General features: G+C 36.8%; 2 protein-coding genes across 3 annotated transcripts in view; one reads left to right on the top strand and one right to left on the bottom strand.

The window, feature by feature from the left end:
• Nucleotides 1-11987, top strand: part of LOC131435811 (EGFR adapter protein-like) — a 150317-nt gene extending 138330 nt beyond the window's left edge. For both annotated transcript variants that reach the window (XM_058604024.1, XM_058604025.1), the window contains 3 exons: nt 10543-10818; nt 10882-11409; nt 11472-11987. In XM_058604024.1, the coding sequence (XP_058460007.1) occupies nt 10573-10818; nt 10882-11409; nt 11472-11645 (948 nt within the window). In that variant the 5' untranslated portion in view covers nt 10543-10572 and the 3' untranslated portion in view covers nt 11646-11987. The remainder of the gene's footprint in view (nt 1-10542; nt 10819-10881; nt 11410-11471) is intronic.
• A 3396-nt stretch (nt 11988-15383) lies between these two features.
• On the bottom strand, nt 15384-17468 carry LOC131438002 (terpene synthase). The gene is made up of 6 exons (XM_058607733.1): nt 17259-17468; nt 17033-17187; nt 16688-16832; nt 16259-16619; nt 16070-16197; nt 15384-16017 (listed from the first exon to the last, which is right to left on the bottom strand). The coding sequence occupies exons 1-6, from the start codon at nt 17337-17339 to the stop codon at nt 15928-15930; spliced, it is 960 nt and encodes a 319-aa protein (XP_058463716.1). The 5' UTR covers nt 17340-17468; the 3' UTR covers nt 15384-15927.
• Between the last annotated feature and the right edge of the window lie 1300 nt (nt 17469-18768).

The raw sequence follows: 18768 nt of genomic DNA, 5'->3' as shown, positions 1-18768 counted from the left end.
CAAACGTGTAAATATACATGTTTTAGTACTTAAGGGGCGGGTAGAGTCTAACACGCTTGAAAAATCATTTATTATTTTCTTTATATTTTCTTTTAGTAAAACATTTCAAGAATTTTCTGTGAAATTTTCAAGCCTCTTGAAACAAAATTCTGGAAGTTATGAGCTTTGATCTATGGCTATCTCATTCTACGAAGAAGCAAAAGCTCGGCACACAGGCCCAAGATTTCTACTTCGATTGACTTCAAAACTTGACAAATCATTCTTAAAATGTTTCGTTATAATAAATTATGAAAGAAAAAATATGATTTTTAAATGTTAGACCCTACGGGCTCCCTTGAGTAATAAATTGTTTCCATTGATTTTATAGAGAAAAAACTTTAAACGCGTTTTTATCGAAAGCAGGTTTTGAAATTCCGTGTCCATCGTTATTCAAAAACTACTGCACCAATTTGTTTCAAATTTTGCACACACTTTCTACATATAAAAAACCAGACCACAACGTTTTTCTTTTCATTGTTTGTTACTTTGGGGAAGTTTAACAGCTATTTTTTCTTTGGGGAAGTTTAACGGATTTTTTCGTAAAAAATCGTAGTTTTCACTTTGAACAAGCACCAAACATTTAAAAAAAAATTAAAAAATCAAACAGAAGCGTTGGGGTCTAGAAAAGCTTCTTCTCTAATTATGCTGCATTCATTTGTTCACTTCTGATTAGTCTGCGCTGCGATACAGTGGACACACAAAACTTACAAACAAGAAAAAAGTGACGCTCATCTTCAAAATTACTTAAATCTATGCAATCAACTTAAAATAGCCATTAACACAGCACATGAAGAATATAACCGCAAAATTGAAAACGAAATAAAGACTTGCCCTAAGAACTTTTTTAACTACACAAAAACTAAACTAATAAGCAACAATTTTCCATCTCAAATGCACCTCGACGAACATGTAGGGAAAAATAGTACAGAAATCTGCAATCACTTTGAAAATTTTTTCCAAGAAGTATATACATCTTATTCAGAAACTGACCGTGACCGTGAATACTTCTCTTTCATACCTGCATTTTCCAACTCCATCTCTGTAAACTATCTATCAGAACATGACATTTTGACAGCACTGAAAAACTTAGACGCCTCAAAAGGGCCTGGACCTGACAGTATACCACCAATATTTTTAAAAAATCTTGCTGAAGAACTTACACTACCACTACAACTACTTTTTAACCTATCACTTAATAAATGTACTTTTCCTAAAGCATGGAAATCTTCCTTTCTTGTACCAATATTTAAATCTGGTGCAAAATCTAACATTCGGAACTACCGTGGAATAGCCATTATCTCATGCATTCCAAAATTATTTGAAAAAATTGTAAATGAAAAACTTTTTCATCAACTTAAAAATGTAATAACAAACGAACAACATGGCTTTTTTAAAGGCCGCTCAACTACAACAAATCTCTTAGAATTTATGACATTCACTCTGAATGCAATGGACGCCGGAAACTACGTAGAAACTCTTTACACTGACTTTAGCAAAGCCTTCGACCGTATTGACATACCATTACTTCTACACAAACTACAAAAATATGACATAAAACATACTCTTCTGGAATGGCTCAAATCATACTTAAAGAATCGTGTACAGGTAGTACAGGCTTCCGAAACATTCTGTCTGAACCAATTAATATAACTTCTGGCGTACCTCAGGGTTCTCACTTAGGGCCTCTCCTTTTCATTTTACATATAAACGACATTTCCTTCATACTCAAAAATCTGAAAGTGCTTATATATGCAGACGACATGAAACTCTTCATGGAAATTAAAAATATTAACGACGCTGTAATATTCCAGAACGAAATCAATCTATTCCACATTTGGTGCTGCAAAAGTCTACTCCAACTCAATGTAAAAAAATGTAACTCAATAACTTTCAGTAGGAAAAATGAAACTATACCTATAAACATACATCTAGGAAATCAACTTGTAGAAAAATGTAAAATTGTAAGAGATTTAGGCGTAATCTTAGACTCCAAGCTCACTTTTGTGGAACACTACAATACCATAATCAATAAAGCTAATAGCATGCTGGGCTTTATTAAACGCTTCAGTCATAACTTTCAGGACCCATACACAATTAAATTATTATACACAACATATGTCAGACCTATTTTGGAATATTGCAGCCTAGTATGGAATCCATACAATATTATTCACGAAGAACGCATCGAATCTAATCAAAAACAATTTCTTTTATATGCACTTCGTAAATTAAACTGGACAGCATTTCCTCTACCATCATATGAAGCACGCTGCATGCTCATCAATATACAAACACTTAAAGAACGCCGCGACTTTGCAATGCTTTATTTTATCAGCGACATTATTTCTCAACGCATTCAATCAGCTCCATTATTATCGCAATTAAATTTTTATATACCTAGCCGTCAATTACGTTCCAGGAAATTATTTTTAGAAAAACAAGCTAGAACAAATTATGCAAAATACAGTCCAGTCAATCGAATAATGCGCCATTACAATCAATACTGCGAACATCTTGACCTTACTATGTCCAAAAATCAAATCAAATCTCAGCTTTGTCGTAGAAATAATGCGTAGTATGTAAGTGAACATTGTAAACAATTTATATGTAGTCTACATTTGCTTGACGAAATAAATAAATAAATAAATAAATCAGTGTTGGTGATTGCCGAAAATTTGACAGAAGCGGCTATATTGTATACAACATTGTCAATCCGGTAGAAGATGCTACAAGAACTCGAGTCTCTCAATGCATGAGCCGTGAGAGAGTTTTGCTACATCTCTTCGCTCCACTTCATACTCTGAGTATTTCACGCCCTTGAAGAAAAAAATTTACAGTCTGATAATGATCGTTGCTGTGTGGAATTTCCCAAGAGAGAATCGCAAGTTGATGATTATCGCAGAAAATCGAATCGATGATTCAACTTGATGATTCTCATACTAGGTTCCAATATTTCAAAACCCTTGTGTGGAGCATTCACAGACATTTTTATAGACACAACTTATACAAAGGTTATATGCACATAGTTAGAATTAGCGGTAATAGTAAAATGATTCTATCGCAATTATCAACTGCCTGTATAGAATCGGATCGCGAAAGAAGAATAAGCGACCGTTTGTTGCTTCAGAGAGGATCCCCACAGCAGCGTGCTAACCTTTGATTCTCAGAAATGTCATCGAGAGAAATTCGCTCTCGCACTGGTGTCGATTCTATGTTAAATGAGCCATGCCGGGTTTTTGTTGCTGCGATGATATCGGTCTCTCTTTGATGGCACTGATTCAATCGTGTGAAGAGTTGCTAGTGTGCGTTCTTTGATACGATAAAAACCATCCTTGCCGCAAATCATGATTTTTGAAAAGCGTCCTCAAAACTACCTCTTAACCGACCTATTTCTCAATATTTTTCCACGAAAACATTACAAAAAGTTGTTCGAATGATGTTTTTTATCATGCAAAACATTTGAATTTACTTTGTTGAACGATAATTCTGGAAAAAAAATCGTGAAAATGATGATTTTTTTTCATCGTTTAGGAGTTTCTTTTTCCTTCCAGTTATCAGATATTTTCAATGTTCCACTTCTGATTACTCTATTTTACTTAATTAATTGTAGCTGAAAAGAAAATTTAGTCAGTTGATCCACGAACATTCTTTTTTTTATAATAAAATTTTTATTCTGGCTTTTTCGCGTAAAAGCTTTACGTGGCCGATGGGCTTACAATTTTGTTACTTAATTTTTTTTTGCTATTGGATCTCGTTGTCACCCTTTTTCTAGGGGGAGATGAGTTTTCATTTCCATCCAACGAGGATCGGGGGTCATTTCGTCCGCGGCTTATCTCATCATCCATTGCTTCATCGTCGGTGTTGTGTGTGATTTCCGTTTTCTTTTCGTTGTCCTTGTTGATCGTAGTCTTGGGCTCGTTGAGAGTTGCTGTAGATGCGCCTTGTTGTACATTGGTTGCAGTTGCTGGTCGGTTGGAGGGTAAGTTGTTAACTGCAGCTGGTGTACTTTGTTCTATAGGGGATGATGATGGATTCGTTGAAGGGTTGGTGGCTTCATTGTTGTTGGTGGCTGTCACAGGTGTGATGGGGTTGCTTGGGGTTGGTGTGAAGGAAGCACCGTTGTCCTTTGGTATAGTTGTCTCCTTGTCCGGTTTATCACATGGCTTACCGTAGTGAACAGCTTTTTGGCAATATTGACATGTGGCCATCTGATTGTCATAGGTAACAAGTGATTTGCACGGAATTCTTGTATTCTGACCGAAAGTCACATAAGAATGTATAGGCCTCTTCAAGCGCATGCGTAACAAACGTACGCCATTTAGAATACAGAGGAAAAAGTTCTTCCACTTTTCTTTTTCGAAAGAGAGAATCTCTCCGTATTTGAACATAGTTTTGCTAATATAAGAATCGGTGACGCCTGAGGGAAGATCATGCACACGCACTTCTATAGCACTATCTTCCATATATACTGGAATGTTGTACTTAATGTTCTCGTGATCCACATAATGCACATTATTATTGTCTTTTGCGAATTGAATTGCATCCAACTCTTTATAAAACTGGATGTAAACAACATTATTGGTCTTGTTGCATTGGAGTAAATGCACACGTTTAATGTCAAGATGCATTTGCTCCTTAAGGTGAAATGTAGCGGAATGCGCGAATCGCGTTTTTGTTCAATTATTCAAAAACTAGACCGATTTTCGAAAAACCAAAAACACTAAAGTTTTTGAAATTAAATTTATCACAACTAAGTATTCTTAGAATTTTCGAATTTTGGTTTGCCGAGCCGTAATTGGTTTTTGAAATGCACAAACGGTTACTGTTCCGTTCCACGGGGATGGTTTTAGAACTGGAAAGTAGTGTTTGTAGCAGAATGTCACAAAGAATTTGATATTGAAACTCAAAATTATAAAATTTTAGCCAAAACAACCGATATTTGAAAATGTTTACTTAAACTTTCCCGCATTTTTTTTTTATTGTTTACGCGCTGCTGTTTCGTATTGAGGTGGTGTGAGAAATGCACGGTGGGCACGGTGGCATTTTTTCGTGAGCACAAATTACATATCAAATAATGACGCGAATTTATGTAGCATTGGGTTTTGTGTTGAAATGAAAACGAGTTGAATACAATAAAATGGATATTGTGAGAAGTCGTCTATTTTCAAAGTAACTGTCATTTATAATGCTAAAAATGTCTAACTCTGTTGAGCTCAATGCATTGATGTTGCTGAAGCAATAATGTTTGGCTGTGTAATATCATATAATATTAAGTATTATTTTAGGTTGTAGCAATTTTTATACCAACACTAAAACTTTAATTTTGACAGGCTACTGAATGAAATGAATACAATCCAAGTATTATCGTTAATTTACCTGATATACAAACAAAGTGATAAACATTGAGGATCAACTTCGAGCCGGTTAGCATGGAAAACTTATTGGAATTCATTATTTTTTCAATTATTATGAATACAATGAATCAACGCTTGATTTTGCTTTCAAAATCGATTGAATAATAAGGAACCACGAAAAAACTTTATATTCAATTTCGTGCCCCAAATATGTGCTTGAGAAAAGATTCACTAAATAATTTTAACTGTATGGTATGATGAATAGAAGTTATTATTGGAATGTATTCCAATAATGTAATCTAAGGAATTATTAAACTATTGATGATTTCTGGCACCGCAGGCCAGAGGCTGTTTGGTCTTCTGTTCGTTATTGTTGAAACAGACATTTCTAAACTCATCATGCTATATAATTCCGAAAGTCGCTTCCGAAAAAAAGTTAATGGTGAATACTTTCACGTCAATTCTATCTCATCGGGGGAAAGGGCCTGGTGAACGACTGGCAAAGATATCGAAAATACTTGGAATGTTCTCTTGTCTTCAATCGTTCTTTTGAAGGAGAATCCATGCTTGCTACTAAACTCAGGCATATACATGGTTAGCAAGTTAGTCAATACATATACAAGGTGAGATGAAAAAATACAGAGAGGCGGTGGGTAATGTCAGAGACATAACTGGATGTCGTGAATACGAAAACAACTGACATGTTCCCTAACACTTCCGAATATCAATTAGTCGATCAATTGTATGAATTATGCAAGTATTTTCCACATTTTTCGCAAAAACAAAGAAGGCTTCACTTGATCTAGATTACTGTGCGAAAAGTGCAAAAATAAAATCAAACAGTTCTAGATTTGCACTAAACTGAGGATATTTCCCTTCGATTGGCGAGCAAGAAATCCTAATAGTTCTTTAGAAAACTTTTAGAGCCATTAGAACGGCTGATTTTGTGTGATGCTCTCCACCGTTGCTTTTTCACCAATGCAAATGACGCAGCTGTTACGAAATCGCTCTTGTCGGAAGCGAAACTAGCTTTGCAAACGACACAAAATACATCTGCTCGCAGTGGCGATAGAATCCAAACTGATCCAATTTTTGTTGAGAGGCTTGTTTTTACCTGATTTCGTTTGTAGCTTTTTCACTAACGGGCGGTCCTAACGGCTATGAAATTAGCCGCATATAGAATTTCAATGTCGATTATTTCATTTCGGATTTGCATAATTTATTGAAAGAAACTATTAATATGCTGTAGGGATTCGTTTCTAGCATTCAGAAGGACCAAATTGAGGAACTCACTACGATATTCAACATTTTTCGGAACATTTTTCTCGAATGATTTGTTGTACAGCAGCAGATATTTTGATCTCTTCCTCAGAACGCGTTCTGATTGGCTGGTGGTGACATGGGTCAAATGAGACAGGTTTTTCAATAGTGTATTATTGAAATATTTCAATCCTTTAGCTATACACGTTTAAGTTGAACAATTTCGATTCTATTGGTAGTTAGATTATATAAATCCTTTCACAGATCACTGAGCTATGAGCTTTAAAAATACAAGCAAGGCAAACGCGCCTCTTTGATAGTCGTTTATACCAAACATTTCAGAAAAGTTTAATTTTGAATTATTTGAGATTATGTTACACAACTGAATATTTTATCATAAAATTGTGATCATATTTCCGATGGCATGTAGCAAAAATTATGTTGATTCGTTAGATACAACAAGAGATATTTACGATCAAAAACTTATCACTCTCTCAGAGGGTAAATTTTGAAAAGGCACCCCATAGTAAAGTAAGTCGTATTCACGACAAAACTGCAACCAACTTCAGACTGCTGTCATTTCTAAACCGCTCGTCCCACAGCTGTCAGATTTATTCTAGTGACAGCTCATTATATTATTTACAAGCGCACAAAAGCATTTTGGTGGGAATTTTTCAGAAAAAAAGTTATTTGTGATGGAATTCAAGTGTGATAGTGTGATTGCTTTGCATTTGGCTGGAAAACCACAAGTGGCTATCGTTAGAGCCCTCCAGCATTTAAAAGTGAATAAATCTTTTGTGTCTCGTACCATCGCTCGTTACCGTGATACTGGTAGCGTAGCCCGACGTCAAGGAAGTGGACGAAAAAAAACAGCAACATCGGCAGAAATGGTTCGAAAAGTGAAGAAGCGAATTGAACGAAATCCGCGTCGCAGTGGCCGAAAAATGGCTCGTGAGCTGAACATATCGCAATATGCCATTCGACAAATATTGAAAAATGAGCTTGGACTAAAGCCATTGAAGTTCCAAAAAGTGCAAGATCTTACTGATGCGCAAAAAAAAGTTAGACTCGAAAAAGCTAAAGAGTTGCTTCGCTTGGCCGAAAGTGGTGAACTGCCGAATTTGGTTTTCTCCGATGAGAAACCATTCGTTATCCAGCAGTTTGTAAACAAACAAAATGATCGTGTTTACTTGCCAGAGAGGTCAGCTGAAAATTTGCAACTTCGGTTGGCCACCAGAACTCAAAAGCCGGCCATGGTGATGGTGTGGGCCGCCATAACAGCCGATGGTCGCTCGCCGCTCGTATTCATCGACCGTGGGGTCAAAATAAATGCGCAAATCTATCGCGAAAATATTTTGGAGGGAGTTCTGAAGCCCTGGGCACGCAAACATTTCGGCCGCAGACCTTGGACATTCCAACAGGACTCAGCACCATCGCACTCAGCACGCGCCACCCAAGAATGGTTAAGAAATGAGGTTCCTCGCTTCATTTCCACCGCACAATGGCCACCAAAATCTCCGGATGCCAATCCGTTGGACTATTGTGCCTGGGGTATTTTGGAAAGCAAGGTTGGCACTAAAAAATACCAAAGTGTCGATCATCTCAAGCAAGCGCTTCGCCGAGAATGGGACAAAATACCGCAGAGCCACTTTCGGGCAGCGTGTGATGGTTTCATTGGCCGTTTGAAGGCCATAGTTCGTGCCAAAGGTGGCCAATTCGAACAAATCTAAACCGATTCTCAAATTTGATGTTATTTCCGACATTTTTTGCTTTCATTCAATAAAATTTAAAAAAAAAATGAAAAAATTATGGCGTTTTACTTTGTTGCAGTTTTTTCATCTCACCTTGTACATATAACCTCATGTTAGTCATTCATCATTACTCGTGATTCATATAATATAGCATATAATCAAAGTGTAAAGGATTCAAAAATCCATTACATCCAGTCTTTTTTACAAGCCAATATAACGAGAGGTAAGCCCACTGCGCTCAATCATTGAGAAAAGTTCTTGTTTCTATGTGTTGGTTTTTCTTGTTATGCTTTGTGCGATGGTTTGTTCAACTGAAGCGGATAAAATTTTGCGCGCATTTTATGACGCTACATTTCACCTTAACCTTAACCTTCAAGTTCTCGTATCGAAGGTCGAATTTCGCACTGCCTGAAGTCAACAACAATTGTATTCTTTCGTGTTGGCGGTAGCTTTTGTTCGTTTGGTTCACTCATTTCGAGGCCGTTCTATTGTTCACTACACAATACTGTACTTGGGTTCTTCCGTCCCGAACGTAAGCGGTTTTGTTATATTGACTGACTTGGATGAAATGTGAAAGCGAACTGACGAACATTCTTGAATGCGTGTTTAGTTAAGCCACACAAAAAATTCTAAGATTCATAAATTTCTGTAAAATTTCTTGAGATTTTTAGTAAATATGATAGATATTCCTTGTAAAAAATTTAATTAAAGCAATATTCAATCGATTTATGATCAACAATGCCTAAATGTTTGATATGAATTTCATGCTAAGTGTCAAACAGGTTTATTTTAATTTTAAAATTTCTGTGAAATATCTAATATTTGGATTTTCTCTAGTAAATTTGAAACTATTTTTTCCCGTAGATCATAGCTGGTATCAAATTCAATCGATTGGTGCACAAAATGCTTAGCTGTATTTAGCATTCTTCGAATACTTCTAATAATCGAAAATTTCTGTGAAAATATCGAATTTTTTTGAGACATTTTCAGTACAGTTGAAACTGATTCCTTCTAAAACATACAGTTGATGTCAAATGCAATTTATTGGTATATAAAAATACATATGTCGTCGCTTTGAATTTAAAGATAGGTTGAAAATACCAAGTTTTCGATAATTTATGCTTGAACTTTTGGTTACGTTTTTGATCATAACTTTCATTAACAAAGTGTAATTGGAAATTTTTCTGTTCCATTTATGTTGCGATAGAGGTATCTGTCTAATGATAACCAAATTTTAAAAATCGGACTTTTAACAACTGAGATATGGCCAGCCAAAGTAAGCGTTCCCGCTTTTTTTTTCAACAGACTTTAGTTGGAACTTTTTATAATAACTTTAAGTAGAATATTCGGTTTTCCATCGTTTCAAATGGATTTTATTCCGAATGAATTTATCGTTCTAATGGTAAAAAAAAGTTTTCGAATCGGTCCAAAAATGGCTAAGATATAGTCAGTCAAAATTGGCGTTACCACTTTTCATGGTACCCTTGGTAGTTCGCGTAACTTTTTACCCCCTGGGTATTCGGAGTGTTAATAACTTTTTATACAAATGTCAGATTGTGTTGTAGTATTGGAAACTTTTCTTCCTCGTTAAAATTCTTACAAAAATGACACATGCACTGAATTTTAGAGTTCACAGGTTGAGCTCAAGCCGATTTTTTTTGTTGTAAAAAGTGAATTTCTCCATACTCAATCCCATACAAACTGCAAACCTCGGGCGCGAAAATATAGTTTCACCGATTAAGCTAAAATTTTGCATGGTGGTTATGGGGCCCAAAAGGAACATGCAAAATTTGGGGGAGCTGAAATCAATATTTTGTCCCACCCTAGTGTACCCTCTGAATCGACTGCGAATTCTGTTTAAGCAGAAGGTCAAATTCCTAAAAAGAAATTACTTTGACGGGACTAGAATCCATAGTTTTTCGAATCGTGGAATCGAATGGTTCATAACACTGGAGATCGAGAAGGAAAAAAAGAGATAGTTTTCTATTTATTTTACAGCCAACTTCAATCTTTACACTGTTTCACACTTGTTCACAAAATATCTGGTCATATATGGTACAATTATTATCAAGTTTTATTGATTTCATCCTGGTTGAGGTAATCGTTAATCGTTCTCCCAAATTATTGAATCCTTTCAGACAACCTCGTGATGCGTTGATACCACGAAAATGAACTGCACCGCGCTAAACAGCAATCAAATCGAAACGACTCCCAACAATCACCCTCGGCTAGCGGTTAGTACGGCTGTCACAAGAAGTACCGTCGGGGTTCCAGTATCAAGCGGATCTGGATCTGGAATATTCTTCCATCATACCAACAACCTGCTAGATGTACCCAGACCAAATAATTCCGAAGAGGAGAACTCCCCAACGGAGCTCAACAGTTGCCGGCGATTAGCAGAGAAACCTCCCTTGGTAAGTCGGACTGATTTTTCGGATCAACCAAACTACTAGCTAACTAAATACTCAACGTTTCAGGTTAAACGTCTAACGATGGGTATTCTTCGAACGGCAGAGGACAGTCGACCGCTGGTTCACAATTCTTCCACATCAAATTCTTCGGGTTCTTCACAAACCATATCCGATGGGTACGTAAACGAAGGCATATGCACCGAGGCAGTAGAAGCGGCAGTCGTTTTCAACAAATTCGGAGATTCCTGTCAACGGGCACTGACGGCAAACCAATCCAACGTGGAGGGTACGATTCGTTACAATCATAGTGCCACGCTAGGCCCACAAACCGGAACTGCGCCGCCTAATCCTCTGCGCAACGACAGTCTCAGCTTGAAAGAGCAGTACGAACTGAAAGGGGCTCCCTGGTTTCAGGCTGGCATACCAAGGGAAATTTCACTCGAGGTTCTCTGTAGGCAAAATCCGGGGGCATTCCTTGTTCGCCAGAGCACCACGAAACCAGGCTGTTTCGCTCTGTCTCTCAGAGTACCACCACCGGCACCAAAAGTAGCGCATTATCTAATTTTAAGAACGATACGAGGTTATAAGATTAAGGTAAGTCGCTTCAGTAGTTACGAAAACTGAATCGCTTCATAATATCCTAAATCATTTTCCAGGGCTTCACCAAGGAATTCAGCTCGCTACGCGCACTGATAACACACCATTCTGTGATGCCGGAGTTACTTCCTGTTCCTTTGGCACTACCCCGACCACCGCAAGCCGGTCAGCGACAGGAAGATCCGGAAACGTACGGTTCTCTAAACGAATTCCAGAAAATTATAGGGGAATAGTAAATATATGCGCCCCATGTGTTTTCCAAACACTCCGCTGTCGTTAAAATAAAATTCTTCTCGAGATAGTTGATTTGAAGTTCGACTAGTCATCTAACCATTAGAAACAAATGAAATGTGTTAATCAGTTGGAATTGTTGTGAGCATATATAGGCAAACAAATTGAATTTGGCTTTAATCAAAACAGTGAGTTCAAAACAATGAATGATGGATCAATATAATCCAATGTTAAACTTAGCTCCTACGGCGAAATAACATCTACTTTCTTAATACACAATTATACAATTAGGATTAAATGTTGAACAATTATAGGTGAATAAAAAAACAATACTCAATCTAAAACAGCTTTTCAGTGCAATCTATCGAACGACGTATGCGTATGCGATTTTACAAAAGATTAAAAGTTCTTCAAATTATAAACGGAGATGGTGTCCGCAATTCTTCATTCTTACCAGCCGCTACCTAATTGTGGGTCAAAACCTACCCAAACTCAACTAAAGTGCATCTCCCCGATTTTAAGCAATGAGTGATGACCTCAAAATTTGGGTAAATGTAAGTAAGCCATTTTTAGCGATCAAGTCAAAGTTTGACTAGATAACGACCTAATTCTGGGTAGCTTATACGAGGTCTGTTCAAAAAGTACCCGGAATTCTCATTTTTCTAAAAAATTATTTATTTATTCGTCTACATCTATATGGTCCCCTTCAAAGTAATCCCCCCTAGATATAATATACTTATGTCAGCGTTTTTTCCAGTCTTCGAAACACCCCTGATAGTCACTTTTTGTAATGCTCTGTAGCACTCTCAGCGATTCTGCCTTTATCTCTTCAATCGATGAAAAACGCTGTCCTTTCATGGGTCTCTTCAACTTTGAGAACAGGAAAAAATCACACGGAGCGATATCTGGTGAATAAGGAGGTTGGGGCATGATGAAAGTCTTGTTTTTTGATTTTTTTTTTTTTTGATCAAAATTCAGCAGTTTTGGAACGAATTTGGCTGCCACTCGTTTCATGCCCAAAACATTTGAAAAAATATGATGGCATGAGCCAACTGATATGCCAACTTCATCAGCAACTTCTCTAATAGTGATTCGGCGATCATCCATAATCATTTTTTCCACTTTTCCCACATTTTCATCGATTATTGACGTGCTGGGTCGACCGGAGCGTTCGTCGTCTTCAACGTCTTCGCGGCCATCTTGGAAACGCTTATACCACTCGTAAACACTTGTTTTTTTCATAGCAGACTCACCGTAGGCTCTCTGTAACATTTCGCACACTTGGTTACACTTTATTTCATTTTTCACGCAAAATTTAATACAAATTCTTTGACTCTTCAATTCTTCCATTGTTTAAATAAACAAAAATCGCCGAGCTCAGAACAACACGTCTACACCAGCCGCTACAAGACAGAATGTAAACAATGAATACAGCTGAAAATTTCACCATACATTAGGGACATATGTACCAACACAATAAAAAAAATTGACCACCGGACTCTCCAGACGCGCGTAATTAAAAAATTCCGGGAACTTTTTGAACAGACCTCGTAGAAGACCTCGACAATGAGTGATTTCTCCTAAAAAAGTAGGTAAACTTCATTTTCAGTGTTGTTCTTTCATGAACAGCAAAACTCAAAACAACTTAGCGCCTCCTATGTTACTTTACACTCAAATAAATATTCACGTTCGATTCACTTGAAAAAATCACGTACACTGGTTTCAAATGTCAAATTGAATGTTTTACGTGACGAAATTGAATCTTACACGAACATCCCCTGAAATGAATAGAGTCATCACAAAAGATTTACGTGAATTGACCAAACGTCAAACGATCTACGTGAATTTCCGGTGTGAAAAACTCGGTTTTGAAAATGGCGAACAATGGCCCTCAAAGTGTGAGTAGTGTTAATATTTGCGAGAAATGTTATTTATTTACAATGTTGTACTACATCGACCGGACCATTCCAGTATGAAAGTTTCCATGTGTTCGACTGGACCGAGTGCCTGCGTGAGTCCGGAAGTGTGCCCGCTCCTGTCGAATGTTTCAAACAGGCCGTAGCTCCATCGATAAACTCAGAATCTGTATGAAGCTAGAGACACTAATCTCAACCTGCATCGGTAGTGTTGTGGGAGTTCTCGGATCTCGACTTCAGCTTCGGTTGGATGGCAGTGACAACAAAACGATTTCTGAAGGCTTGCCGATTCGAGATCCCACGACGTTATTAGTTGCTTTTTATTTTCAGCCGTTAAAATTCTATGCTAATTTCCTGAAATAATTTTTTTATTTTTCATGGCATTTTTCAGTTCGTAGATTTATTCAAAACTGAAATCTCCCTTTTGACTTCAACAAGTATATAAAATAGTAATTCTCTGGTATCTAAATTTTATATGAACTTATAGGTAAATGTGATATGAGCAGTACATTATATTTTACCTATGAAACGCGTAGCTTTTACTGGATTATGCATTAAATAGTTTTTAAATGCCAGTCCTTTAAAACCTACGTGAAAAGTAGGCTGGAAAATATTCACATAACTTTTCTCGTAACTATAACATGATTATTATTTTAAGAGCAAATTCAGCAGCTGCAAGATTCATATGAGTGGTCTATAATGTAAATGAAACTGAAACAAACGTATCCCCAGCAATCCGTTTTAGTTTTATTTATTCGACCAGTTCTACTGTCAAATTTAAAACTGGTATACACTGCCGTTCTATTTTTTCTATATTTGAAACACAGATAAAACGCTGCTGGGGCTGCCAGTTGATTTTGTTATTATTTCTAGATTTAATGAATGTATGAACCAACGACCCGCTTGTGAGAAATTCTGCAACCGTCAGAAGACTGGCTGCATTCCGGCTGCTGTCAAAATTGTTCAGGCGAAATTGTGTCATTATCTCGCCGTACGTGTCTTGTTTATTTCCCTCCTCTTTCTTTTTTCTTTTTTTTATTCTACTTCATTTGATATTCGTCAATCCCGCATGTACTTACAAAAAACGAATCTTGAGACGAGTTAAATGAGATTGAAATATGTGTATGTTTGGTAGTGAGAAAGCACTGTTATTGGCAATAACATTTTCCATAATTAGTATGTATGAAGGGCAATAATTTATTGTCTTTCATATGTACTTTTTAATGAAAAAATGAAACCAAGACACTTAAATGTAGAACCGATTCAAAACGGTTCTGCCAATCTTGTATGGCAAGAATCCGACAGAAAAGAACCGTTAATAACCGCTAGGCGAAATTATCTGCCGGAAACGGTTGTTGAATTGTTGCCAGACTTTTGCCGACAAAAATGGCTGGCAGACATAGCCGTCTGCGGGGAAATCTGCCCGCCGCTTACAAGTGGGTATGTGGATATCATGCTCAATGTTTTGCATTAATTATGGTTTCGCCTTAAGCGGTCTGTTAAATAAGAACGGCTTAATATATACTGCCCGACGTTTCGACCACTAGTTATGGTCTTTTTCAAGGGAAATATCTTATCGTTGCTCGTCTAAAAATCGTATGCCCACGATATTCGATTTGTATTGGATTCGCGTTTCGGATATCTAATGGGAAAACGACAAAAAAGAAAGAATAACTATTCTAAGAACTGCATATCAAACGAGTGAAAAGGGAATGAAATTCAATATTATTGCTTGCTCGAGTGTGTATATTTTTGCTTTCAAGCGACATACAAATAACGTGCACAAAAATAGTTATTTCAGAAGGCTTTAAACCACCAAAAATGTACATGAGAACAATCAGTTTATTCCAATCGACTCACGTCTCAAAGACACAGTACAATCTTTTAGTTACTTATTTTTCTAGTTTTTTTTGCCATAACAAAGATTATCTTAAATTAGTCGCTCGTCCATGAACCTCTCGCATTCCAATTTGGCTCGGTCATTTTGTCCTTTATTACCCAATTATAGAAAAAGTTAACAAATCATTGCTACCGGTAATGGTAACAGTCTTTTCTAGTTTGTCGATATTTTAACATTATTATAATGTTTTTGCGTTCATTCTTACTTTGGTGAAACTGTCTTTCAAAAGGTGCAAAAAAACTTGATAAAATCACACATACAAAATATAGGTACATTCCTAAGGAAACCGCTCGTCTTTTCTAATTACTCGTCGCTAAATGCTAGGTTGTCTTTCCATTCCGAACTGAAACAAAATTATATCAAAAATATAATACATCGTTTGCATGTTTCAACTTTAGGAGGTGTATGCTCAACAGAAGAAGATAAAACTGAAAGCAAGGTGTCCGTCATGAAATGTGCGGAAGGAGTTCACTTTTCTTTGCACGCATCATCTGTTTTCCAGCTAAGCAGATCATCCAGCAGGGCTAGCATAATAGGATTGGATCCCAAGCGTTCAATCTGTAACAGGATAAAAGTTAAATTTCTCCCAAATTGTTCGAATAAAACACACCTCTTCTCTAGCCTCATTGTCAAGAGTTTCTAGCACCTCTTCCGTGTATTTAAAACTACCTAGTTTCTCCAGCAATGAAACGCAATATCGTTTGACTTCAACATCTTGCGTTCGTTGCCTCAGAATATCTGAAATGGTGAAAATCATATGAAGCACTTCTACTAAGCAAAATGGTCTCCAAAATCTTACGCAACACTTGTCGATCTTTTTGATGTTGAACAGCGTGTATCACCGGAAAACTGAACTTTCCCTCCGTAAGATCCTCGCAGTAGCTCTTATTATCCGAGTAGGATTTAGACGTAAGATTGCAATAGTCGTCCCGTATTTGGAATGATAGTCCTAAAATCGCGGTGAGCTTGGTAAAATCCTGTTGGTTATCACTGAATAATTGCATCAACCGAATGGCCAACATAAACAGCCCTCCGGTTTTCCGTATCACCATCTGCTTGTACTCAGCCTCGGTTGGACAGATAAAATTGTCACGCCAGTAAATTTCCATTCCTTGACCTCGGTGCAATTCCAGTAGCTGTTCCGTTACCACCTGTTGGGCCTGTCGCAGGAAATAAAAAAAAACATTCATTTGAATTCTCCTAACACTTGAGGTTTTCGGCGGCTTACGTCATTGTGTCCTAACTTATTAACCTTGGCAAGGGCTAAAACCAGCACATAGTTTCCGGCATTGATTGTGCTTGCTATTCCGTAAATCTTGTGAGCCACTGGAATTCCTCTACGAAGAATAGAATTGTCTTCAATATCGTCGATTCTGGAAAAAGATAATGAAACGGATTAATTTCATTGAAAAATATATAAGAAAATTAACGTGATAGTCTATTTGAGTCTTCCAATTATTACGTGTTGGAAACAGACCCGCCTTAAAAATACTAATTAAAATTTGATTCCAGAAAACACGTTGAATGTGCTTTCAGTTATTATTATAGTAAACCACGTTTTGACTATACTCACAGTAGACTAGAATTATGCATCATCTGCACAATTTCTCCAATTGCAACCAATTTCTCGGCCGGTATGTTTAACCAGTGATTGAAGGCTAATGCCATCTTGGACCGGAACTGTTTACCCGGTATTTGCTGAATGTATGCAAATGGTTCCAGTAAAATCTGCAATGAAACAGGGTGAGTAACACTTGAGTCATTTTTACAACGGAGTAATTTTATTAGCATGTACTTACAGCGTCCTGTTCCTTCTGTAGCGATTGATCTCGGCACTTTTCCAAGATTTCGTTGAATTCTTCCATGTCAAAGTTTGCCATTCTGTAGGCGAACCAATTTTCCTCCCAACACAACAAAATTAGTCCCAGAAAATCGGTGTTAGTAGTAAAACAATACAAAATTGTTACGGTTTCTAAATCCGGCAAGTTCAAAACACGACTAATGATGATGACTGATGACTGAAATTATTCAACCTTTAAACCTATAAAGTGACAGCTGATTGCTTTCGCTATCGGCCACTTGATGGCCAGCACAGTCATGCGATGTTTTGTGTTGCAAGGGGTGCACATCGTGTACTGATTTAATACAAATTTATGAAACTACACTCAGAAAAATATTGTAGTAACCAAAACCTGTTCCTCATGGTCATTTCAACTATGCACTCAAATAATAGTAACGACCATCCCGAATAAAAAATATTGTAGAAAAACAATACGATTTGTTGTTACAAAAGCTGCCACAATTTTGCTTTGACCATTGAAAAATATTTTAATGTATTGTTATACACTATTCAATCAATTGTGAAAATGCTTTTTACAATAGAATATATAGGTTGTTAAGTATCGTAACAATTCAAATCATAAAGATTTCTCATACATGCTTTCTGGGAAAACAATAAAATGTACAGTTTGGATATTGTTTGAAACGCCACGTGTACAATAAATTCAATTGTAGAATCGTAGGAACAATATATTGAATCGTTGGAGATGAAAAAAAATCTTGTCAAGATACAATAAAATGCAATGTAACCCATATATCTAACTGTGAATCAATTGTGTATGCTGTAAAATCAATGGTTTATTTTTTTACGGGATGATATCAGATTATTTACCATCTGTATTGTAATAAGCACTAGAACAAAAAAAGGCGGGTGGGTAATGTCAGAGACATAACTGGATGTCGTGAATACGAAAACAACTGACATGTTCCTTAACACTTCCGAATATCAATTAGTTGATCAATTGTATGAATTATGCAAGCATTCCCCTTTGCACATTTTTCGCAAAAACAAAGAAGGCTTCACTTTTTGTTGAGAGGCTTGTTTCTACCTGATTTCGTTTGTAGCTTTTTCACTAATGGGCGGTCCTAACGGCTATAAAAATAGCCGCATTCAGAATTTTAATGTTGATTATTTCATTTCAAATTTGCATAATTTATTGAAACAAACTATCAATATGCTGAAGGGACTCGTTTCTAGCATTCAGAAAGGTCAAATTGCGTAATTCTCTACGACATTAAACTCTGGAACATTTTTCGCAAAAACAAAGAAGGCTTCACTTGATCTCGTTTACTGTGAGTTTCACACAGCGAAATGTGCACAAATCTAACCAAACTGTTCTAGATTTGCAGTAAACTGAGGATATTTCCCTACGATTTGCGAACAACAAATCCTAATAGTTCTTTAGAAAACTTTCAGAGCCATTAGAACGGCTGATTTTGTGCAATGCTCTCCACCGTTGTTTTTTCACC

The sequence above is a fragment of the Malaya genurostris genome, chromosome 3 (assembly GCF_030247185.1).
Source record: "Malaya genurostris strain Urasoe2022 chromosome 3, Malgen_1.1, whole genome shotgun sequence".
In the NCBI taxonomy this organism is placed as follows: Eukaryota; Metazoa; Arthropoda; class Insecta; order Diptera; family Culicidae; genus Malaya; species Malaya genurostris.
This window is presented reverse-complemented; position numbering and strand designations above follow the sequence as displayed.

Excerpts from the sequence above, each read along its gene's own strand:
- LOC131438002 (XM_058607733.1), bottom strand. The coding sequence starts at position 17,339 with ATGGCAAACTTTGACATGGAAGAATTCAACGAAATCTTGGAAAAGTGC. Across the intron at positions 17,188-17,258 it reads TACAGAAGGAACAGGACGCT|ATTTTACTGGAACCATTTGC; the intron begins GTAAGTACATGC and ends GTTTCATTGCAG. Across the intron at positions 16,018-16,069 it reads ACAATGAGGCTAGAGAAGAG|ATTGAACGCTTGGGATCCAA; the intron begins GTGTGTTTTATT and ends ATCCTGTTACAG.